This window comes from Mya arenaria, chromosome 8 (assembly GCF_026914265.1).
Source record: "Mya arenaria isolate MELC-2E11 chromosome 8, ASM2691426v1".
Lineage (NCBI taxonomy): Eukaryota > Metazoa > Mollusca > Bivalvia > Myida > Myidae > Mya > Mya arenaria.
In genome coordinates, this window is record NC_069129.1 from 2,831,510 (window position 1) to 2,857,500 (window position 25,991).

The 25,991-nt window shown below is 36.9% G+C and overlaps 2 protein-coding genes across 2 annotated transcripts; both read left to right on the top strand.

Annotated features, from left to right (window-relative positions):
* On the top strand, nt 1–25,559 carry LOC128242124 (TBC1 domain family member 31-like). The gene is made up of 24 exons (XM_052959163.1): nt 1–368; nt 3,105–3,257; nt 3,951–4,066; nt 4,936–5,114; nt 5,408–5,556; nt 6,722–6,881; nt 7,204–7,404; nt 8,089–8,256; nt 8,786–8,865; nt 9,654–9,800; nt 11,064–11,197; nt 11,497–11,630; nt 16,319–16,498; nt 16,892–17,071; nt 17,478–17,530; nt 19,084–19,236; nt 19,702–19,837; nt 20,388–20,480; nt 21,220–21,360; nt 22,459–22,575; nt 22,876–22,953; nt 23,320–23,476; nt 23,686–23,790; nt 24,530–25,559. Exons 1-24 carry the CDS (start codon nt 292–294, stop codon nt 24,664–24,666), a joined length of 3,228 nt encoding a protein of 1,075 aa, XP_052815123.1. The 5' UTR covers nt 1–291; the 3' UTR covers nt 24,667–25,559.
* Nucleotides 13,290–14,189, top strand: LOC128242126 (homeobox protein ceh-40-like). The gene has a single exon (XM_052959164.1). The coding sequence runs from the start codon at nt 13,290–13,292 to the stop codon at nt 14,187–14,189; it is 900 nt and encodes a 299-aa protein (XP_052815124.1).
* Nucleotides 25,560–25,991: the final 432 nt, after the last annotated feature.

The following is a 25,991-nucleotide window of genomic DNA, read 5'->3' on the forward strand; positions in this document are numbered from 1 at the left end:
AATACTATAAGTAAAATTAACAGGTGGAACAAAATACAAATTTTTACAAAATGCATTGAATTATATAAAGATTCACATGTTTTATAGGATAAAACTTTTCATTAAAAATATTCGTCCAAAGAATCTTGTAACTGCACGGGCGGTAAATCCAAACATGTCGATACACATTCAAAACAATCATCTGTCAAACTAAGTTTCTTAAAATTTTGAGTAAAAATCGAAAGGACATACGAAGAAAATACTGGATTTGAGTTGGATGCACCGTTTTAACGGTCACAAAAGTAATTAATCATGCAGCACCTTGACGTTTGTGGAAAAAACTCGGGCAAAGTTTGGCACAGAAAACCAACCCCATCCACTGACAATGGGTAAAGATTGTTTTTATGAAAAACTTGCACTTTCATTAGCATTTGAAATTTTGAAATTGAAATCAACAGGTTTCAAAGAGTTTTATGTTTGGGGGATAAAGGTATGAGTGCTCTTGCGCAGTTATTGCAGTCAGAATGTACTTGCGTTGAAAGGGTGCAACGGGTTGGCAATTGATCTTGTATTTGTAACGCACCTGCGAGACAGGTGCAACAACTTGTGCCCATACTTGTGTCACGGTTCTGATACCTACACATGTGTTGAGTAGGTGTGTAAGCAGTCCGGTAGCTGAGTCGGTAGATCAGTCTCGCCCTGATAGGGAGGGGTCTTGGGTTCGAGCCCCAGTCTGGCTGCACATTTTTCTCACCCTGTGACATTTGGAATTATGTCATGGGCACCAATCATTCATTGATCTTTTTGAACTTGTCAAACAAATTGCCACAAGATTGGAAATAATAAACACTCATGTCTTTACGAAACTTATCGCCACACAGACAACTAAAAATAACCACTTGGAGACGTCCAGATGAATAATACAGTCACTGTCAGTCTCACATGCACACTCTGTAGCTACTCCCATGAAGCTTCAGAGAACTCAAAAAAAAATTGCGATTGTCAATGTTTTCATTGTTCATAGGTTGCATGGCACAGGGTTCGAATTTAACTTTGAGGAGCACTCGCAAAATTTTGCAAGTGCATTTTGAGGCAACTTGCAAAATGAAAAATCAACTTGCAATTTTGAAAAATCAACTTGCAATTTTATTATTAATTATTATTATAATTTTGTCTAATTAAAGTAGAAATTTACACCTAGACATATTATGCCAGACATATTATGAATATTAAAAAGTATCAATCTTGAGTGACTCGACTTCTGGAACTTGTTGATGGCTTATTCTATTTATGGGGTACGGAAAGACTCATCTGATGCTGGCAGCTTTTTGATAACAAAGCTGTCCAATAATTTGACATTGTTCACTTTGTATATTTATCCCGCCATCGGGTCATTTTATATCCCTTCGACAAGCATGCTACAGATTTCATCAAGTCTAAAAGTATTAAAAACAATAACATTATAATTTTAAAATAAAAAAAGCAACAGTAAATGTAGCGTGGATACTTTGGACCATGAAATATATCGATCAACGAAGTCTATTCATTTTGACAGTTGGGCGAAAATATATTCAAAGGATGATGGGATTTACATATAGTGCGCAAAAGCGCTAAATTTAGCCAATGATATAGCTAGGTGATTTTGTCATTCGTATTCACTTTGTATTATGCACGCCTCGGAGCATCCCGGAAAGATTAGAGATAAAACTCGGCCTTTTCCATATTTGTTCTATTTTTGAAACTTACTAGAGCGTGATTCCGTACTGTATTCTTTATACTGGTAGTGTAAACATGCCACCTATAGGCTGTTTACACTCGACTACGTAGCGGAGTTAAGTTCATGTTTATTCTTCTTTCCTTTTAACATTTTGTGGTCTAGAAAAAGCCACTCGCAGAATTTTGCGAGCTTGAATAAAAGTCACTCGCAATTTGCAAATGTCGCTCGTATTTTGCGAGTATGCGAGTCTAAATTCGGACCCTGTGGCATTCACAATATCTATTTGTGCCAGGCCACTGGTTATAACCTATGACTGCACCCTCCTTTCCCTTTAACATTTAAGTCAGATCAGGCACTCCTGCCTTTTTTCCCTGACATAACACATGTAAAATTACCCATGGAAAAAACAACAGGCTAATGGTAGCGATAATGCTCCCTTAGTGCAGTACCTAGTAACCCACTCAATCAGTTAGTTGGCTGGTTCTTACCCATACACTTAGTGGATTTAACCCATGACCCATTGCAGCACTGGTGAGCCATAAGGCAGCCGGTGGGTGGGCAAACCCTTACAAACTTAAAAGCAACCACCCCTAGCAGCACTGGTTACTTATGTTTGCTGGGCTAGCTCAAATATGCAACTAACATAGCTTAGTAAGAAATCCAAAAATCTAATTTGGATGACTGCCCTAACATTTCAGACAAAACCTATTCATATCTGATCCTCCAGTGATCTGTTTTGATGAAATGTATGACATGTATTGGTTGACGGTACATTTCTGAACACGGCACAAATCCCGAACACCTGTTAAAACACACGTTTATTTACCATGATCGATTATTGAATGATGTAGATCAATACAGAGACTTGCCTTGGTCACACTTGCAAAGTTTCAGCTTGTTGTGTTGAGTTTTTTTCAAAAAATGCCATTCAATGTTCTCATACACTTAAAGATCAAAATGTAGCACATGGGGAAACACGTCAGAGGGCACATGTGCATCTTTGAGGCCTTGTAGTAATGTTGACCTACATTCAAGATATTTATAAATAGAAATCAGGCTTTACATTTAAATCGCATGTTTTGAAAAACAGCAAAAAAAAACACTTAGCAGCTAAGTGTTTATTTACTAAAGAAAATAATACTTATCAATTAATATTATTGTATGACCATGTATATTCATTTTTTAAGTGTTCGGTATTTGTGCCCTCCATAGCATAAATTGACGGGTGATTTTCTGTCCATAAAATGAACGATTTTCGACCTAAGTTCGTTAAGATTGTAAATCTGTTCTTCAATTTTCATACAAAATTTTAACTTACCAAAACAAATACTCTTCAAGATAATTGTAAGAAACCTCCAGTGCTCGGATTTGTGACCTTAGCCTTAGTTTCCAATCTTTTTTTTTGCAGGTTGATGGTAAACATCACCCACACTTCAGCCAGTACAATCTCCAGGGGCCGAGTTGTGCGGTTTATGCATGCAGCATTTGACAGCACGGGGGAGCATTTCCTAGCTGGCGACCACCAGGGGAATGTGTATATGTTTGATCTTGCAAAAAACAGGTAATCCTTGTGTTCCTTAATTCCTTCCTGACTTGCTTAATTTGCAGTGGCCAAAATAACCACAATCCCACCATCACTGTACTGATGAAATGCTTGCTCAAATTCTGGATATTATTTAACAGGGTTTGTTAAAGTAAAAGAACTCGGGCTTGTTCATCTATGTCTTGTATTATTCTGACCACAAAGTTTGTTCAGGAATTTCGAACATTTATATATACATGAGATAGGACATTTATATACATGAGATTTATGAACATGAGATATAGAAATACTTTCAAATTTACCCTATCTTACAGATAAATGTATAACAGTATATCACTCTTAAAAATATACATTGTATAAGATTTGCTTTGACCTCGACCTACATGAACCTGTAGTGTATGTTATGGGGAACATGAACCTGTAGTGTATGTTATGGGGAACATGAACCTGTAGTGTATGTTATGGGGAACATGAACCTGTAGTGTATGTTATGGGGAACATGAACCTGTAGTGTATGTTATGGGGAACATGAACCTGTAGTGTATGTTATGGGGAACATGAACCTGTAGTGTATGTTATGGGGAACATGAACCTGTAGTGTATGTTATGGGGACATGAACCTGTAGTGTATGTTATGGGGAACAGCTGATGTTACAAACAAATTTCTGTAGGTTTGTAAACTTATAATGTGAAAGTTCATGTGCATTTCAGGTTTTCTCTGGTACAGAAATGTGGCACTCCCTGTACCGCCCTGGCTTTCTGTCTTAGGAAGAAGTCAGAGTTCCTGGTTGGCCTCTCTGATTACTCATTAAAATGTTATGACACAGGTATGTACATGTCAGTCTTTGATGTTATTGGGTATCTGAAAAAGAACACGATAATCATAAGTAATCATTTTAATAGTTCTTGATTGAGTCATGCATAAATGTTTATAAAGCTTACTAAAGGTGAAACACAAGAATGATAAACAAGCAATGACATTGACATTTATCAGATGGAGCAATATTGACTATATTATAGGGTTATATCTGATGAGTTATAGGATTTAGCTGCACCCTGCCCATTGTTGGTAGTACCCCTCTGCCCTCATGGTGGAATATCATGTGTAACCTTCTGATTGCTTAGAATTGAATGCTTTAGATAATCAAATAATTCCTTTGTTTTGGTTAAAATCTTATAATATGATTATAAATACATACAATTTGAATATATCTGGCAGTTGAATCCTAAAAGTGACTTAATATTAACTTAAGCATGTTTCTAACATTTGTTGTAAAGTTCATAATATTCAGTTCTTCACAGCCTGTTTTAATGTGTTTTTAATCATAAGCAAGCTGTCCTTTATTCTAAAGCACACTGCCCCTTTTAAAACCTTGCTAAAACTATATGTATATAACATATTATAATGTACCGGACCTGTATGATTGTGCATGTTCTTACAGGAACTGTTGAGTTTGTCACTCTTTTACTGTAGATAATTTACAAGGATAACGGTATGCGGGAACAAATATTAAGAAATCTAATATGTTTAGGACTCAGCTTAAAAAATTGAAAATGAAACAAATAATTCCATATTTATACGATCTATAGTTTGGAGGCAACTATTTAAACCATATTCTGGAGAGAATAAATGCATATATCTATTTAGTAGTCTAAGACAATTTTAATGCATTATCTTGCATATTCACTGTTTCAGACACTCGTGAGATGGTTGCGTGGATGAAGGGTCATGAGTCGGCCATACACAGTATCTCCGTGCATACGTCCGGCCGCTACGCACTCACAACCTCTGCAGATACGGCGCAGCTCTGGGACCTTGACACTTTCCAGAGGAAACGCAAGCTGACCATCAAGGAGGATGTTGGAATAGTACAGGTACAACTGCTTTTCGGAAAAAGTCTCATACTGATGTTTTTTTCACATAAGTAAAAGCAACTAGGACATGTTTTTGCATGGTAATCCCATCTTACCTTTGTTACCAGATGCCATGTTTATATACTAGTTAACTAAAGTGATTAAGGAACTTTTTTACTTCCAAACTTTCATATCAATTTAGAAGTGTTACCGAAATGAAACCTAGACATTGGCCTAGAAACAGATCATTTTTGTGTTGTTGTTTTATTGCCTAGAATATTGACTTGTAATTAGCAATATTCTCCTTTTCCCAGGTTTTTTTCCTGCCTCTCAGCAACACAATAATCACTGGTTTCCGTGATGACACTATATTTGCCTGGGAGTCGGACTCTCTGACCTGCAAGTTCCAGCTGCCGACCCCGCCCGGAAAATCTCCACAGTATCGCACATTTGCTGCTACCAAGTAAGTCCATGTTTTGTTTTTTTAGTAAAATTTTACAGATAGATAAAATTGCTTGATTAGTAAAAATGACTCTTGCTGTCTGTAAACAAAGAAATATTTAAAGTTAAGCTTCTTTAGCATACAGGCATAGTTTCAGGGGTTTTCCTAACGATTTGACTTTCACTTGCCCCGGGGGCAAGTCAATTTGAACATCTACTTGCCCCCTGTGAATTTGGGTTGCCCGAACTTTGATAATGTTTATAAAATTATGTATACCATTTTAGTCAATCTGTATTTAAGGCAATGATATTTATTAATAAACACAAAAAATAAATTAAGATTTTAACTGCTACATTTTATTTTCAAACGAGCATCATCCAACAACAGTTACACCATAGCCTCACTGTTTAAAACCATAAGGAATTCATTATTATGCCTTTTTTGCTAATATTAGGCTGTCTTCATACTGAATTCTTTTTTCAAATAGCTTTCTTCACTCTGTTGATTCTTCTTCATAAAAGTCACAGTCACTGCTGTAATACATCATCATCCATCACTATTTCTTCAGTACTATTATCATCAGTTTGCCTGCCTTGGCATGTATAACATGGTATTGGAGAGTCACCACCAACTAATTTACTTTTCTTCTCTGACTCATTGTTATTAGCATCATTGTTGTTTTCATCATTGTTATTTTCATCTGAGCTATTGTTCAGTTTCAGCCCGTTTATCTCCGTCCGCCATCTTGCCAAGTCCGACAAACGCTATATGTTACAATTCGTTTGATTGGCTTTCTAAACTCCAATAACCAATCAAAATTAGTTTAACTTTCACTCGTTAGGAAATATTTTAACCCAAAGAAAAATAAAAATAAAACTACCGGAAAGCGTTCACAATGAAAGCTCACTTGCCCGGCAGGCTACCTGCTTTGAAAAATCACTTGCCCGCGGCGATTTTAACCCGGCGGGGGCAAGCGGGCTTCCGCTTAAGAAAACCCCTGAGTTTTAGACCCACTGCAGCTGGCGTGGAAGTCAGTGTATTGTGCATGTTTCTTATTTGATAAACTCAATATAAAGACTTTGCTAATTGCATCAGAGCACTAATATGACTAATCATCAGAATTTTATTTGGAAAATGATACACTGTTGCAGTTCATGTACTTCACTGCCTTTAATGTGTGTTGCAGAGATGGTCGTATCTTGGCTGCTGGTGGGAGGTCACGATTCGTACATCTATTTGCCCTAGACACTCGCAAGCTGCTCCGGATTGTTGAGATGCCTGAAAAAGTCACCGCTGTCAAACAGCTTATCTTCCTGCCTGAGAACTTTGATGGCGGAGCAAGTCAGGTAGGGGAATGGATGTAATTCATTTAGTGGGGGTAAGATAATTATGATGTTGATTTGAAATATATGCATTATCCAGTTAAAGTAAAATAAAAGTAAGACATTCAGGAGGAAATATTTGAGTATGTAAATATGAACAAAGTATGTGCCTAGATTTTGAATGTTCCATACTTCAAATGTAAATGTACATCCTGGTTGCTTTGTGAATATTGTCTACAATGTGGGTTATGCTTGTGGTAAGGCAGCCACTTTTGATGCTTATTGTAAGTGCACTGTATTCAAGTAAAGACAATGTCTATAAAATATCCAACTGTATCATGTCCAGGTGCTTGGAGTGCTGTGCCAGGATGGCATCCTGCGCTTCATCAACATCCACTCCTGCAAGCTTCTGTTTGACCTGGGCGAGATCGGTAACAAGGTGAACAATGCGACCGTCAGTCCTAATGGCCGCTACATCACCACTGTAAATGAAGATGGGACGGTGAATGTGTGCTGTCTGCAGGCACTCTGTGCCGAGATAAACAAGGTTGGGTATTTGTAAATCAGTGATCAAAATTAGTATGTCAGACATGCTTAAAATCTGAATTTTGCATAGCAGAGTTTGTTAAAACTTTTCTAGGCAAAACTTAAATATGTCTTGAGTCTATGTTTTGGTCACTATCTTATATTGTTAGTTTTCATGACTTTGAAATGGTCTTCCTTCAATATATACTGATAGTCTGTTTCCATGGTAACCGACATGTAAACTGTTGCTGGTGTATTTTTTAAAACAAATTAATTGAATATTTTTCTCTGAGTGAAACGGGCCTGCCTTACAGAACTTTAATTCTAATTGTCATTTTTATTAGTAATACATAGAGAGCACATAATTCATCCAAATTTGAAACTAGAGTCTGAGTTTAAGACTGTTCATAAAAACTGATAAAGAAGATGAAATTTGGTCTAGTGATATAGGTGTCAGCCTTTTGCCACCAAGGTTTTGGGTTTGAGCCCCATCTGGGTGAGAGTGGTTTAGTGGTGTCAGCCTCTCACCCAAAGGAGGTTATGCAACTATCTCATGGTCCCTCACAATGGACACCAGTAAGAATATAGACTTGAGCCTGATTCTCTAAGTCATCTGCTACAATCACAATGTAGCAAAGAGAAAAAAGAATAAACTAAATAAAATATGATAATGAATAAACTAAAAAAAATGTCTTCTTACTTGCAGCCCCCTGCACCCCTGGTCAAGGTTGTAACAAATAACAAGATGTCTGACAACACTGTAACCTCTGATAAATCTGTGAGCTCCCGGGGGTCAAGAAAGCAGCGCCCCTCGTCTGCTCCGGCCCGTGGGAAGGAAAACAAGGCCAGGAAGACCGAGGAGGATACTGGAGAGGTATGTTGCAAAGTTCATTTACATCAATAATGTTTTAAAAGTTATCATCAGTTTTATATTTCATTTCATGGCTTGAATTAAAATAAATTTTTGAAAATTTTTAGCGATTTATTTAACTTTCATATGGGTTAGTGTTCCTTTTCTTCTTCTACTTAGTTTTAACATATAACCCACACATAAGCCACACCACGAAGGCAAAATAAAGAAATTCTATAGTGGGAGATTCCAGTTTGTATTTTGCTGCAAGTTGAAAAACCCTAATGTTGGGCGATCCAATTTGAAAGTGCTTTCCTGGGTTGGGCTGTGTGTTTAAATTGAATAGCCCTAAACATAGGAACTTTAAATCAGCATACAAAAAGACTCATTTGATGACTTATTTTGGTACTATAATAAAATGTATTAATAGTACTGCCTTTGCAAATTTAAACATATTGTTGTAGAGAATTTGGATTAATTACCTTATCATATTTTTATTGGAGTAAAAAAAATAATATTTTATTGAGATGTAAATCATGATTTGACCTTGTAGAGAGAGCTACCAGAAGGTCTGAACATGGAGAGATTACAGGCCATATTGAAGGGCTACTATGAATACCCAACAAAATACAGGTAACTATCACCATCATAATTTAATTAAGAGTTAATGATGTTAATGCTTTACAAATCCACAGAGTAACATGGCTAAAACCTTACATAGGATATGTTTTATAATAAATCAATCAAACTTTGTCAAAATTATCATTTATTTTCTCTTTAATTTTACAGAATTCACCCTTAAACCCTTTATTTTGCTAAATTGCAACCTGTTAAAAATGTTTCAGTGCAACCTGCATGGATGCTTGTTCTTGTTCACATAAAACAAATTTCAAGCTATTTGGAATAGATATGCAACACATCATAAAACATGGTTTCAAATTGTTTAGCAATGGTTTTGTTTTGGCTTATTTTGCAAGGTTTAAAATTTGGTAACTGATTGACTCACAAAAAACTATGAAATAAACCCTCACAGAATTGAAACAATCTACATGCCCAAATTTCTTGAAAAATCTTGAGCTGAAGTATCTTATTTCATTTAGCCAAATAACTTATTTAAACATTTCTTATTTACAAAATTGGAAATAGTTTAAGCAAGCTCTAGCTTCATCCATTGGGACCTCAGGATCTTTAGTTCTAACTAAACTGGGTACACAATTCCTGTTTATATTGTAAATAGAAAGGAAATAAAATCTGGTTCTTTCATAATTTGATAAAAAGTCTTAATATTTTCTGTAAAGTTCATTGAATAGGAACAAAAAAACAACAGTTCAGTAAAAACTTATTATATTAAATGATATATTTTGAAACTGGGGTGATTAATATAAAACAGTTAGCAAAGTTTCTTACTTACTATGCTCCAGGATGTTCATATGGCGTTCCATCCTGCGTCTCCCGGAGAATCACTCAGCCTACGCAGCCTTGGTTGATAAAGGCACACATCCTGCCTTCGAGAAGCTGGGGAATGAATACCCCATCAAGAGTACCAGGCTGCTTAGAATACTCCAAAGGTAGGCCATAGTATGGCTTCTTCATCAATTTAAGATCTTCTCTTACAATGCATAGGAAAAACTTCAGTAAATTTATTTTATGCAATGCACAAGTTTTTTTGGGTTATATAAACTTACTTAATATTGGCTACTTATCAGGGTTCGAATTTAACTTTGAGGAGCACTCGCATAATTTTGCGAGTGCTTTTTGAGGCAACTCGCAAAATGAAAAATCAACTTGCAATTTTATTATTTGCTTTATTCCCTTATGATATTGTCTAATTTAATTAGAAATTTACACCTAAGACATATTATGAACATTAAAACGTATAAATCTCGAGTCACTCGACTGCTGGAACTTGTTGATGGCTTATTAATTTTGGGGGCTTCGGAAAGACTCATCAGATGCTGGCCGCTATTTGATAACAAAGCTGTCCAATAATTTGACATTGTTCACTTTGTATATTCACCCTCGCCATCGGGTAATACCCATTCGGCAAGCAAGCTACAGATTTTATTAAGTCTTATTTAAGTATTATAAACAATAACATTATAAATTTAAAATAAATAAAAGCAACAGTAAATGTAGCAAGGATGCTTTAGACCATGAAATATATCGATCAATGAACACAGTTGACAGTTGGGCGGAAATATATTCAAAGGTTGATGGGGTTTACATATAGTGCGAGAAAGCGCCAAATTCAGCCAATGATTGAGCTAGGTGATTAAGTCATTTGTATTCAATTTGAAATATGCATGCCTCGGAATATCCCGGAAAGATTCAAGATAAAACTCGGCCTTTCCCGTATTTGTTTTATTTTTGAAAACTTACTAGAGCGTGACTCCGTACTGTCTTCTACTGGTAGTGTAAACATGCCACTTAAAGACTGTTTACACTCGACTAAGATGTGAAGTTAAGTTTATGTTTATTCTACTTTCCTTGTAACATTTTGTGGTCTAGAAAAAGCCACTCGCAGAATTTTGCGAGCTTGAATAAAAGTCACTCGCAATTTGCAAATGTCACTCGCATTTTCGAACCCTGCTTATAACAAAAATATTTAGTGTTCATATAAAATAATATCTCTAACATTTACTAATGCACATCCTAATTCAGGTCATTAAATATCAGTTATTTTATTGTTACCCTCAAGGATTCTGTAAGCCCTAGCCAGCTGGTCTCTGAAACTCTGGGAGGTTCAGTATCTCTCCCCCTAGCCCCTGTAATTGCCCAATCAATAATGGTACTTGTGATCATTTATGTACATGCTTCTTTTTGATCTTCAGGATTCTGTCTGCCCTGGCCAACTGGTCGCCGATATTTGGGGAGACCCAGTACCTTCCCGTCCTGGCATTCCCATTTGTGAAGCTGTTCCAGAACAATCACCTTGTTGCATTTGAAATTATTGCTACTATAATGGGTAACGATTCAGCATTTTTTCTTGAACCATTCATTTGTCAGATAGTATCTGAAAGTTTCATGCAACTTTTATCATCAGTAACAATAAATATACCACTTAATTATGCTCTCAGTCAATCAAACAAATTAAAGAACTTAATAAATGATTTGTTGTCAAATTTTTAAAATATTAAAATATATTTTCAAATTTTCATAAAGACAGTCATGACAATTCTTTTGAATGAAACATCAATTTGGTTTGGCCTAGGATATATGACACGTTTACCGGGTAGTGATGATATTATAATTGCCCTCTTACAGTGAACTGGGCACAACACTGGTTTGAATATTTCCCCAACCCTCCAATCAACATTCTCGGGATGATTGAAAACGTGATAGGCCACCATGACAGATACCTCCTTCAACACTTTGTCAAATATAACGTCACGTCACAGGTAGGTGCACTCTCAGCTTGTTATTGTTCATAGAAAAACAGTATGACTTGGATACAAAATTATGTATGAATTGATTAAATGACACATTATGTCATTTTGGGCCCACGGTTGCATTTTTGTCAAAAATACATTTTAATTTGTTCTGAATGCAATTGAGATTATTTTTCTATATTGAGGCCAAGGAACTTGGGTATAATTTTTTTCGCAATGTCACACATATTTTGGGATTGATTGTATTTTTCTTGTGTTCATGCTGATTGAACACAATAGGGCACGGGAACAAATTCCATGAAGCCCACGGCATACGCAATAATTACATTCCAAATGTTTGTTCCTAAAAAAATATAACCAAGAGCATACGTTTGCATAAAAGAAAGATTTTAGTAAAATTGTATATCAATGATTGTACGTGAATGATTCAATCTGTGCACAATATTGAAATAAACAATGATGTCATAGCTCCTTGCATTTTATACAATCTGAAATTCAAGTTTTATGTATAGAATTAAAAAGTGATTGACAAAAGTAATACTAATTTAGTTGGCAATTTTTAATTTGTAACACCAAATTGTTAATTTGTTTAAGAAAAGTCATCATTAAATTAATTTAAAAAAATAGTTATTTTTATGTAAAAATTTAGTTTCAAGTATTTTTTAATTTTATGTAAAAAAATGTTTTTATGTTGTTCTTTTAAAAATTTTATAGCAGAATATAGTTATTTATAATTATTGCTTTTTAAAATTTAATCACTGAGTTTTCCAATAATTCAAATAGTGAATAACATGGTCAGCTTTTTTATTTCTGTTAAAAAAAACAACAGGAAATATTAATTTAAAAAAGGATAACCTTACCAATTTCATCATTTCAATACAGCACTTAATATTTTATTATCCAAAATAAGTTTAGGTTTACATAATAAAAATAATTATTTAGATGTCATTAAGTCAGATTAAAAGTCAGTGGTCAATCACTCTAAAATTAGCTGTGGCATTTTTGTGTTCACCAAATAACAGTTACAGTTTGCCCATAGCAAGCCAGGCTGACACCTGATTTTCCTGTGAGTATATGGACTTTGACACCATTTCACACATCATACACCTATAAATGGCCAATCACAGCTTAGATGGGTTGTTCATTCACAAATCATTGCATCAGCCAATCAGAGACTTGATTACTTGTGCATTCAATAATCATAGGATTTGATTGGTAACTAAAATTCCTATGCAACATTTCATTGGTTACAGTTATTTTCTTACTGAGTGAGAGATACACTTTAAAGGCAATACATGGGAATGACATGCTACAATAATTGGCATGAATGCAATTAGTTAGCCACTATTGGAAATAGGTTGTCTGTTTATTGGATAGTAATCAAGCTGAAGACTGAATTGAAAATATAGTGTGAATTTTGTTTGCTGGAGTGACATTTGTATCTGGGAACTACGAAACATTTTAAAAACTTGGTGTGGGAATGTTCACACATCAGAATAACAACATATTTACTCTGATATAAATTGTGACTTGGACTTCAATGCTATCAGTATATTTTGAAGACGGGAGAAGACATATCTGCAGAATAGTTATTTAAACATTTTCAAATATTGATTACAAACTTTTTACTTAAGAGAAATTGGACTTGTAAATTGGACATTGTGAGACATGGCAGCTATTCTACATTCCAATGTGAAGTCAGAGTTTCCATCACGAGAGTTTGTGAAGCTCCAATCCAACCCTATGTTTGGGGCTCTGCGCGACACCCTGATGCGTGATGTACAGACCTCGCCCATGCCTGTGAGCTTGATCAAGACAGAGCCTGAAAACAATGATACTGACGATACACTAGATGCTAACATGGTTGCCATACAAGAAGCCAACTTGATGTCAGATTTTCAGCAGATTTTACCCTCGGGGAATGAGAAAGTTCTTGAACTTCAGGAATTTTATCGCAATCAGTGTTCAAGCATTGAGAATGAAAGAAATCAGGCAATTCAAGACTTGAAGGAAAACAACATGCTGAGTGTTTCGCAATATCAGCGTGAGTTAAATAAGATCCATGTTCATCATGATCAGCAGCGAATGCACCTGACCAATCGTGTGACGGCAAGCCTGGAACTGTTGAAACTCAGCATTCCGTCTGCTGCCGAGGTTTCAAGCTCTAAGAATAAGAGTCGTCAGTTAAATTCTAGGGCGGTTGACATTATGACCGACTGGTATGAGAAACACATTGACCATCCTTACCCAACTGATGAAGAGAAAGTAGTTATTGCCAATCATGGCGGTTTATCATTGTCACAAGTGAAAGCGTGGTTCGCCAACAAGAGGAATCGCTCAAACAACACAAAGCCGAAGAAACAAAAGATCCAGGTCGAGAAGAAACTTCTGAGTATTTGTACTGAACTGTCAGGTGGTCAGCAGGCTCGGCCGAGACTGTATGGTGACATCATCAAGCAGCTTAGTGATATTGTGAATACTTCACACGCGTTCAACAAAGGGTCAGGGAGACTTTCAGACTCGTACAACTCCAGTGGGGATGAGCTGGAAAGCTTCTGTAGCGACTAGTAACAATCTGTTTAAATTAATAGTGATTCACAGAAACTGTTTCAAATTGTATTATATATATATATATATATGTGCGTGGACATTGTAAATACATTCAGATATAAAGCAGTTTATATAATTATCAGGATGTGAATGAAATTTAAAAAAAAGTGCTATTGTACAGTTGTAAATAAAAACAATCTGCAAATTATATTAATATTTGTCTATTGTATATTGTGCTTGTATATAGTATAAATTATTCATTTATTAAACTACTTTTAATGACATTGTGTTTTCTTTGTATTACTTACTATACGTTTTATGAAATGAACTTTCATCATTTGAGTCATACCTAGGACAAGTTTCTAATTTCCAGACCCACATGAAAGAGTAAGCTTGATGTGTCATAATCAGAATCTTTTGAGAACTTCTTTAGATAATCTGTACAAAACCTGTTCAGATCCATGTGAATGAAACACGTAATTCATTAACAGTTATGCAAAATAGTATTTCTGTCAGCAGCGTTTTTGTGCCAAAACATAACCATAACTCACAACTATTTAATTATATTCTTATGAAACTCTCTGTAGAGAACATTTACAAGAGCTATGTGTTCAAAATTATGTAGCAAGACCCATATGACTTTAATAATTGTAAAGTTGTTCCCGAAAAACAACCAACTACCAAATATTTGGTAATTTATTACAATAAGTACAGGAGATAGGATATTTATAAACATATCCATCAGCAACCTAAAGGAAATTCATTCTTTTACTCATGTGGACACGTATACTATGATAGTATTTGTCTAGGACAGTTCTGCACAATTATGACCCTGTTAGTAAAATACCACTATGTCTTACAAGAAAACATTGGGTTGAAAAAGCTTTTGTCAATCTTGAATGTCATACAGTTTAAGGTCTAAGTGAATGGAAGTGTTGCCAGAATTTTTCATCAGAGCACTAAAAATTATTATATAATTATACCCATTTTTTGTTTATTTAAAAAACAGCTTTTAAAAGGAGTCATTTAAAATCTGTACATTCCATATCACTAGATGTGCAAATTATTGCATTAGGTTTGATCTCCAAGTGGTGACCTTGAACTTTAACTAGGGACAAAGTTCCTGAATGGGAAATATTAGAGAGGTCTCTAAATGCCACTTATAAAAATACTTAAAGCTGTTGTTACTCATACCAGGAAATAATACAGCTGTCCTTAAAAGTATGTGAGATATGTTTTCACATATGTTTCGAAATATAGGCTCACCAATTCTTGTGTAAAACCCTTGCCTTGTCATTTTGTATGGGTCATGATCACTCTACTTCCATGTACCTGTTTATATCTGTGTGACACACATTGAAGTCATCATTTTTTTGTGTGTCCTGGATTTTGACTTTGTTTTTAAAAATTGTACAAAATGCACATATCTGGATGACCTAGCTCTCAAAAGTAGTTCAAAGGTACACATACAAAAAGAGTTTCACAGCTTCTTCTCTCTCTATGTTGAAAAGATTTCTGCAAAGCTATTTCAAGATCCATTATAGCAGGACCATAGGTACAATATTGACATTTTTAATGTGCGAGCATACAAGGCTGAACTTATACCTTCATAGTGCCTATTGAATGGTATCGTGATAAGCTTGGTCTTGTTGCCATCAGTGATCATGCAAAAAATCACCTTGGCTATACGGTAACTAAAAAAAGAATATTTTAACATTGTACATTTAAAGCTGACCAAACTTTCATGTACACAAAGGCCAGTAACTCTGGGTTTAATAGTTGAATTATGCCCCTTTTCGACTTGAAAGTCAACAACAGGCAACTGTTCACTTTAGGATTCTCTTGTTTGTAACAAATAGCGTAGACATGGTGTGGTAGCATGGAGTCATTTTATACCTCTAGGATACCAGTTCCCGGAGGTACTGAGTCAGTAGGTATATTCCAAACAGAGAACTATTGTCTTTATAGGTGTAAATGCAAACCTTTTTTTTTAATATGTCCAAATCTATGTGTGGCTCCTACTAAAGACATTGTTCTTGCATGTGTTGATACAGGAGGAGTGCCATTTTCTCCCTCAATATAACAAAATAGCAAACATTAAATATGGTTGCCTGGAATGTTTATTCAGAGTTTTTTTATACCTTCAGATCTATGCCTGGCCTCTACTGGAGACATTTTTCTCAGAGGTTTTGACGCGGGAGGAATGGATGATGCTGTTTGATAACGTGTTTTCAAACCCTCCGTCCTTCCTTCTCATGGTGGTAGCGGCATACGCCATGTGCGCCCGGGGCCCACTCATGCAGTGTGTTGAACTGGATGACTTCAGGGTAAGTCTGGAATAACAGTCACAATTTCACCATGATAGTAATACTCATCTCCCAAATGCTCCGTCCTTTCTGCTCATGGTGGGGCGGCATGTGCCATGTATGTTAGGGGACTTGTTATGTTGTGTTTTGAACTTGACAACTTGAGGGTAGGTGTAGAACATTTGTATCTAGTGAAATGTGAACATAACATTGTAATATGGCTACGCAGTTGTGTCCTGCTGAGTGATTGTTGTGGTTTTATCCTGGAGACCAGGTCATGGAATTTACTGAGGTGTAATATTTGAAAATGTATCAGTTGTTGATGGAAGAACATAAAAACAATATTGTTTAATATGGAAGATCATACATAACAGATATTCTCACCAATTACCAATAATATCCCTTTCCTTGCAGTATTTCTTCCACCATCGTAATGCTGTTGACCTGAAACACGTACTGCGGGAGGCATACCGCATAATGGATGCCACGCCCGACAACATCCATCCCCGTAATACCCTCGATAACTTCCAGCCCCTCACACGCGGCCAGTACCCTGTCTTCAACAAGTACCCCAAGTTCATTGTAGACTACCAGGTTTGTGCTCTTTTGTACAGTTTTTTTTGTAAACCATAAACATGGCTAAATGCTTCAATGAATGACTTCAATGTGAAGTCGCAGGTTAAACAAAGTCCATCTTCATTGTAGGCTATCAGTAGGCTTTGTATAATTCTCAAATGTGTACGAAATATGTATCTGTTTAGAAAATCCTGCTATCAAAACTTTTACAATTATTGCCTTAAATCAAAGATTTCAGATATGAGATTTAGATATTCACATTTTATTTCTAAAGCCTACAGTACCACATTCAGAGTGTGAAAGAAACAAGAAATGTACTTTTTCAAGCTCCACCGTACTCATTTTACTGTCCATGTCACATTTTAATACCATTATTGCCATTATAATATTATACAGTTATGCTAATAATAGTACACATTTTCAGGTACAAGAAAGAGAAAGGATAAGAGTGGAAGAAATGGACTACCTGAGGCAAAGGTAAGCACCATATCACAAATGGTACATGTACTTTAGACAAGATACAACAATGAGGCCATTTGTTTTCTAAGCCCCACCAGGGTGAGAGTGGTCACCAACCAAGTGTGGGTTAAAGCCCAACCAGGGTGAGAGTGGTCACCTACCAAGTGTGGGTTAAAGCCTAACCAGGGTGAGAGTGGTCACCGACCAAGTGTGTTAATGCCCAACCAGGGTGAGAGTGGTCACCGACCAAGCGTGAGTTTGAGCACCACCAGGGTGAGAGTGGTCACCAACCAAGTGGGGTTAAAGCCCAACCAGGCTGAGAGTGGTCACCGACCAAGTGTGGGTTAAAGCCCAACCAGGCTGAGAGTGGTCACCGACCAAGCGTGGGTTTGAGCCCAACCAGGGTGAGAGTGGTCACTGACCAAGCGTGAGTTGGAGCCCCACCAGGGTGAGAGTAGTCACCAACCAAGTGGGGTTAAAGCCCAACCAGGCTGAGAGTGGTCACCGACCAAGCGTGGGTTTGAGCTCCACCAGGCTGAGAGTGGTCACCGACCAAGCGTGGGTTTGAGCCCCACCAGGCTGAGAGTGGTCACCGACCAAGCGTGGGTTTGAGCCCCACCAGGCTGAGAGTGGTCACCGACCAAGCGTGGGTTTGAGCCCCACCAGGCTGAGAGTTGTCACCGACCAAGGGTGGGTTTTGAGCCCCCCCAGGCTGAGAGTGGTCACCGACCAAGCGTGGGTTTGAGCCCAACCAGGCTCAGAGTGGTCACCGACCAAGCGTGGGTTTGAGCCCAACCAGGCTGAGAGTGGTCACCGACCAAGCGTGGGTTTGAGCCCCACCAGGCTGAGAGTGGTCACCGACCAAGTGTGGGTTTGAGCCCAACCAGGCTGAGAGTGGTCACCGACCAAGCGTGGGTTTGAGCCCAACCAGGCTGAGAGTGGTCACCGACCAAGCGTGGGTTTGAGCCCAACCAGGCTGAGAGTGGTCACCGACCAAGCGTGGGTTTGAGCCCAACCAGGCTGAGAGTGGTCACCGACCAAGCGTGGGTTTGAGCCCCACCCGGGTGAGAGTGGTCACTGCCCAAGTGTAGGTTAAAGCCCAACCTGGGTGAGAGTGGTCAACGCCCAAGCGTGGGTTTGAGCCCCACCAGGTTGAGAGTGGTCACCGCCCAAGCGTGGGTTTGAGCCCCACCAGGCTGAGAGTGGTCACCGACCAAGCGTGGGTTTGAGCCCCACCCGGGTGAGAGTGGTCACTGTCCAAGTGTAGGTTAAAGCCCAACCGGGGTGAGAGTGGTCAACGCCCAAGCGTGGGTTTGAGCCCCACCAGGTTGAGAGTGGTCATTGACCAAGCTTGGGTTCAAGTCCCACCAAGTCGAGAGTGGTTTAGGTGTTTGGTTTTCGGGTTAAAGTTCCCTCAGAGGCTTCCGTTCTCATGGCTTCTCAAAATACACACCAGTACTGGTTTCTATCTAGTAAAAGGACTGAGATAAACCAAGATATATGTTTGAACTGTTGGAGTTGAGTTTGAACACTAGAAATTGTTTTTCACATTCTGGTTCCCTGTTTTTTAGGCAGGTGTCCATGGACATGCAGCGGGAGACTGGCAGGAGGCAGCAGGAGGAGGAAGCTTGGTACCGACAACAGAAACTGCTGCTGGAGGCCGAGGACAAGAGAAGAAAGTTGATCCATGATGAGGAACAGAAACTCACAGACCAGAGAAAACGGTAGGCTGTTGGTGGTTCCTAAATGCCAGTTTCTTTACTTTACTGTGGCTTGTGTTGCAATTCTTGATAGTATGAAAATACATAAGGCAAGAGTTAACAGGTATATAATTTGGTGAAACATATATCTTGGATATAATCCATTCTTAAGGTCAATGAAAATATTGTGAGAAGCAAACAATTATTTCAAAGAATGAAAATATTGTTAAGGCTAAAAGAACAGCAAGGAAATTTGGCCTATTTCATCAAGAATGCTAACAGCACTGCATAATATTGTTTACCTTAACACCTTGACAAAAAACAGTTTGAGTTGCAAATAATTTAAAGATTTTACACATGTGTCAAACACGAAAACATTATCTTTTTGCTTGCAAAAAGTGATTGTGGTATGTAAAAACAATATGTTAAAGAAATAGGTCAATTTGTAAAACCTTTCTGAGCAATTATTAGCTATTGTTATTCTTGCAGATTGAACGCGTTGAATCGAGAGGTAAAGTTGAAGGAGCTACAATTGCTTGATGCAGCACGCAGGAAGTTTCTCCACTTCCAGAAGTCCCAGAGAGAGGCAGAACTCAAACGGCTGGATGATGAGGTCCAGAGAAAGGTACGAGGAAATACAGTCTTATTCATGGGGATGACATTTACCTTTTTAAAGCTGTGCAAAATGAAGCTGAGCTAATCATAACTGTTAAACCAGTGAGAAAATGTGATTGACTAAGCCCCGTATTTCTCCAAAACTCTGAAGCGTACAAAGTTTAAGTTTCTTATTTCATGATGCCAAATTACTTACTTAAAACTTGATTAAACGCACAGAGACGTAACAAACATGTTAGTTACTTTGTGCAGTTTTAACTTGATGTTTGACTTTATGTTACAGCATTATAGATTTCAATGGTCTTTAATACACACGGATATGAATTTGGAACATTTAGAAATATTCTTTTCACTATTTCGCAGATTTTTAAAAATTTTGATTTTTTCTTTCAAAACAAACAATTCTGTCACTCAAGAAAGATGAAAATAATGATGAAGTGTAGTTTTTTACTATTAACACATTTAGAATGTCTTGAAAATATCTATATAAATCCATGAACCATGTTTTTAGTGAGGCTTTCTATATTAATCCATATAGTAAATGGTGTATGTTTTTCCAGGCACTACTCCGAGACCAGGAGACAGAGCAGGCTATCGAAGAGGCAGAGATCAGAAACATGGAACTGCAGCTGAAGAAAAAAATGTTTGAACAGGTACAGACATTATGTGGTGTCCTTTCTGGATTTTTTGGGCTACTCAGGGAAGATGATTTGGAATGTTCACCTGTTTGGGAAAAAGAGTTAAGAAATTAAGTAGGAATAAAGGTGAAGGATTTATTGTTTAACAATCAACAGATACTATTCATAAGCTGCCTGTGAGAGAAAAGTCTCTTGGACAGCTATTGGCAATATTGAATCAAATTATTTTTTAAATGTTCGTTTGGAAATTTTACATTCAAATTGGGAAACGTAGATATTTCCTGGCATTGGAAATATAACGGAACAACAAGATTTAAAAGCAGCTGTAAAAAGCCCTGTGTTTTTCCTCAACTGTTTAAAATGAACAGGGGTGTCATTTGTAATTTAATGAATGATGTGATTGGTTTAGCATCTACTTTTGTAAGGTAAATTGAAAGGATCCGACTCCATTTCTTACATACATGTTCATCCTTTGTCTTGTTTCTAACAGTAGTGAGCTAAAACAGGTATATTTGCTACCTCTGCTGAATGAATTGTATCACAATGTCTGATTAATTAAAATTCTGAACTGTTCCTTTATAAAAGAAACATGATATTATTATGTCAGAAAAAAATGTTGTTCTAAAAAATATTTAAGGTTATTGTTAAGGTTATGTAGTATGTGTCATCAATTATATTGTAAAAAAAACCAACAAATTTATGTGCAGTTGTTATTAAACTAACCTGACATAAAACCTTCCTTTATTTTTAATAGGAGTTGTTCAAGGAGTATGCCATGTCGTCCCACCACCTGCGGACAGATCAAGACATGCATCGTAAACAGGCGGAACTGGAGGATCGAATCCAACAGAGGCTCAAAGATGCCGAGAGAGAACGAGAGATGGAGGCTAGGAAGGTCTGGAACAATTATAGTTAAACATCACAGTATTGTAAACTTCTTTTTGGTCTTTAAAATGTTTTCTGCTAATCTGGGGTTTTTTTCAAAGAAACAGTAAAGTTATTGTCATAGCCTACATGGCATCGTTTGCATGGTAATTTGGCAAAGACATAATTATAATGATGAAAAAATATTTTAAATAAAATGTGATAAGACATATTACAGCATACGCCAGGAGCAGGAACCTGAATACTCTAGATCTACAGTCACAAACCATTACATTTATGATGATAAATAAAATCAAAACCAGATGGTTTTATATAACATTTAAACAAAATATGGCATAGTTTTTTATGTTGAAATGGAAGTTGTCAATATCTGAATGTTTATTGTATCTCATTGTTAAAGGGAGTGTACACCAGATTGGCACCCAAAAAAGTTTTTTTCTGTAACGAATCTCAGGACGATTATCTAATGGAATGTGTTACGCTTTGATATCATAATTGTAAAAAAAAGTACCAAAATGTAAATAAAAATTGTGTCGGAGACCGGGTTTGAACTTGTGTCGCCAAAATTGCAGTCCAGCGTCGTATCGACTGAGCTACGATGGCTTACTCTAATTGGGTGGCATAATTAAGCTATACACCTACCTCGGTAATATCACCTGATAACACCGACTAGCTAATCACGCATAAGGAATGAATTCTACCTGGTAGACATACCCAGTAATCTTTTTTAATAGAAAAATATGAAATAAATGCTAAACTTAAATAAATTGTAAACTATGTGGTACTTCAGTTAGTAAGTTTCAATGCATTGTACACACTGATGCCAAGTTTATGTCAGTTTTTGACAATTTTCTCTTTTTTACGCTATTTTATCATACGGAGTACAGCCCATTTAAGGGTTGTTTGAACATATTTTAGAACTAAGCCATCATTTTGTTGACAGTTTTTTCTATCAGGTTCATGTATTAGGGTAAATGGATTTGAAGGTTGGTTTTTATTCCTTTCGTCCTTATATTGAGTGAAAAATACTCTGGCCAGAACAGAGAGAGCTGCTTTAATAAAATGTAGCTAAACATTCATTACATGTTTCCATTTCTCATATTCACAGACTATGGAAGAGAACTTAGCCCGAGCTTCTCAGAAGAACATTGATGTGTGGGCGGGGAACGAGGTCGACAATCGACACAGTCTTGAAGACCTCAAGCGGGAAGTTACAAGTGTACAGGTAAGGCTGGTAGACAATGTGTTTCAATATAATTAGTTTTTAGCAGGCAAGTGTGAAATATTTCAATGTGCGTCTTAAGTAGTTATGATGATAGTTGTATTTCCCAGAAAGATATTGAACAGTTGGTGACCCAAAACAAAAATTGTTACGAAGCAACTAATACCTCTAAAACATCTTCAATGGTTGCTTATGAAAACTGATAGACTTGTAAATTATTTTTACTAGATTAAGATAGCAAAAGTTTATAAATTTAAGACCATTAAATGTTCTATTGAATGCAACTACATGTATATTTGACAGTTGGCTAGAGTCCATGCAGATAACCGCTCCCTGGAACAGGAGGTCCACAACCTGATGAGGAAGTGCCAGGATAAGAGGGTATACATATGAGTCTTTTTGGCTTGCCTGTTTTTTTACTAAAAAAGTATTCAAGTATTGAAGTAAACCAGTACCAGTATTATATTACCATGAACATGAGATTCTATTTATTTCTTAAATACTATTATGCCAATTTACAGCTCGAAATACTTAAAACGTCGCTATATAGCACGGCCATTTTTAACACTATATATTAATGATGTAACGTCACACTTTTTGGATAGTTACATACTATTACACTAATTATACATCAAATATATATTATGACAATATTTCAAGTTGGCAACGTCATTTATTATTTAAAAATGCATATAATCCGGCAGAATTAAATAAAGACAATCACCTGTGTTCTCCTTCCATTTGCAGCTTCAGGAGCATGATGATGGTGAGTACGAGCGAGACAAGCAGCGCGAGTTGGCGTCCGAGGCCCACGCCCGCAGGCTCGACTTTATGACTGATGAAGCTGAACGGGGCCAGCAACATGGGCGAGACCTTACTGAGGACGCCATTGACTCCACTTACAGTGAGTTGAGTATTTGTTAGTGACAGCAGGTGGGTGGTGGGTGATTAGGAAATGGACAGAAATAGGTACATGTATAAAACATATAGAGACTATTTAGAAATAAAAATAAAACTGATTGATAAAGTAGTTGATGTATCATTGAAATAATGAGATAGTTGCATTAGTCGGAATCAGCATGACTTACAAATGAATGCTGTATATGATTTCAGGGTCGAGACTCGGCCAGTCGTACTTAGATGGAACCACCAGGTCGGAGCTTCTCAAGTCATTTGAATCTCTATCTACAGCTGATACAGACGCCATGGCTAACTCAAGTTAGTGAAAGTTGTCTTTTGTGAACTTTTAGCAGTTTTTGAAATACAGATTTTATTAGCTCATTGAGGTTTCAAGTAATGAAAGTCTTCATCATGAATGTTCTTCAATATCATCTTAAAACTTCAATATCAACTTGACAGTTGTTACCTGTTGACTTGACAATGAACAACAATAAAAAATCAAGTCTCATAAGTTTGGCTGAAGTATTTATAGAGTTATGCCCCTTGGTCAACTGGGAAAACCTTACATGAGTTACCAGCTGCTTGCCATGCTCTTGTTAGGTTAGAAACGAAGCTGCAGGGTGCCTCATAACTTAATGTGACTACATGTAGATGAATCAGTGATTCGTTCTGAAATCTGCTTGAATGCGTCTTTTGGACTAGCACATTTTAAAGCCATGGATCATAAGCAAAGATTTAAGAGTTCCAGGCAATGCTTTGTGAACAGACTACTTCAAAAATGTGCATCATGCAGGTATCAAGAGTAATGAGTCATCAGGAAATACAAGGATTGAACTTGGGTTGGCAGCTTAATGATTCACTGCAGATGTTACACTTGTCAAAATGAACACTTGAGATTGTTTTAATCATTTTAAAACGTGACAACCCTGAAAGGCAATTTTCTGAGCCATCTATATGCATGTATGTCAAAGGGTCACACAGTACATGAACATGTGTATGTCTTTTTATAAAAATTGGCTCGATATAAAAATAATGTACCTATTATTTTGCATTTCAGTATCTTTGGAGACAAAGAGACGCGGTTTTGATGAGCGTGAGATCAGTCTACTGAACGAGGTACGCAGAATGCGTCAGAAACTGGCCACCGAGGGCCGAGAGAGAAGACCTCCACGGCTCGTGAACTGCGATGCCTGATATGGGATGTTTAGGCTACCAACTAAAGATATTCCTGCATTTGTGTCATAGATAATGACCTAAATTATAGAGGGCATTGCTTTAATAGATCTGCAGCTAATTGTATAAAACTTGTTAATATTTCGGTAAAGTCAAAATCAGTTCATTGATTGGTCTTTATATATCCAAAAATTACTATCAACCAATCAAATTTGAAAAATGAGTGTGCAAACTAGCCAAAGGCTAACCTGTGGACAACTTATCTGTTTTATACAATTGGCTGTCTAAGTATTTAACTTTAAAATCTAAAGTGAGGATTTTTGGATGGAATACTTTTCAGGTTGTGTTGACCTAAAAGAACTGTTGTGTCATTAAAATATCACCATCTGAAACTAAAATGAGCAAGAAACAACAATATTTAATTCTTATTGTACATGTGATAATTAAGGATTGATCGCGTTTCATGGAAGTTGTTTCATGGAAGTTGCTGGCGTGTCCTACTGCGTTCATACAGCACAAGAAAAAAATATGATCAATCCTTAAATAACATTTGCTCAAGTTACATGTACATGCATTTACAATATGAATATGTTTATAATAATATTAATTGAGGACGTGAACAGTTGAATGTGTGAGATTGTAAATAGATATGGGACTGTGATATTACATGTATATTTATTTATTTGCATCTTAAGTTCTAGCGCATTGTGTAAATGTAGGAAGTTTTCATTTTGATTGATGTCCAGTAGAGTGTATAGAGCCCACATTATTATACATACTCTACATATGTACAAAGTCGTGTATTAGTCATGTTTGGGTAACATGATTGTTAGTTTATGGATAGTTGTATTGCCAATATTGTATTTTGCAAACTGCCAGTTTTTTGCATATTGGATTATGCGATTAGAAAAACATTAAATGCAAAAAACTTTCCCTATTTTGTTATCCATGAGACAGTGGTTAATCTACTGCTATAAACAGTGGTGGATTCTTAAAAAAAACACCGTTGTTAATTTTATCTTAATTATTGCTTGTCAATGGGACATGAGATTCTTAACCAAAGCGTTCAAGAAACCGTGTTTACTTTTCGTCTTCTAAGCAAGAAAGGCGGCAGGCCGTGCACATAACTTTCACCAGTGTGAAGCACTGTCACACGGGACCCCACTTAGGGTCCCTCCCGGTAGGCGATTAGTATTTGTTAAGTGGTGCAGCTGGGAAGCGAACTTGTGACCCCTGGATTGACGGTTAAGTGTGATGCCACTAGAGCACGGATCCGCCACTAAGCCACCGCAGAGTGAAATGCCCCGTTGATGCCTTTATGTTAGCCAGTGCCAATGCACGAGATT

Bases quoted from the DNA above. Each gene is read 5' to 3' on its own strand.
- LOC128242124 (XM_052959163.1), top strand. From the start codon at position 292: ATGCAGCACCTTGACGTTTGTGGAAAAAACTCGGGCAAAGTTTGGCAC. The intron at 9,801-11,063 runs GTAGGCCATAGT...TTTGATCTTCAG, and splicing joins CTGCTTAGAATACTCCAAAG to GATTCTGTCTGCCCTGGCCA. The intron at 20,481-21,219 runs GTACAGACATTA...TATTTTTAATAG, and splicing joins AGAAAAAAATGTTTGAACAG to GAGTTGTTCAAGGAGTATGC.
- LOC128242126 (XM_052959164.1), top strand. From the start codon at position 13,290: ATGGCAGCTATTCTACATTCCAATGTGAAGTCAGAGTTTCCATCACGA.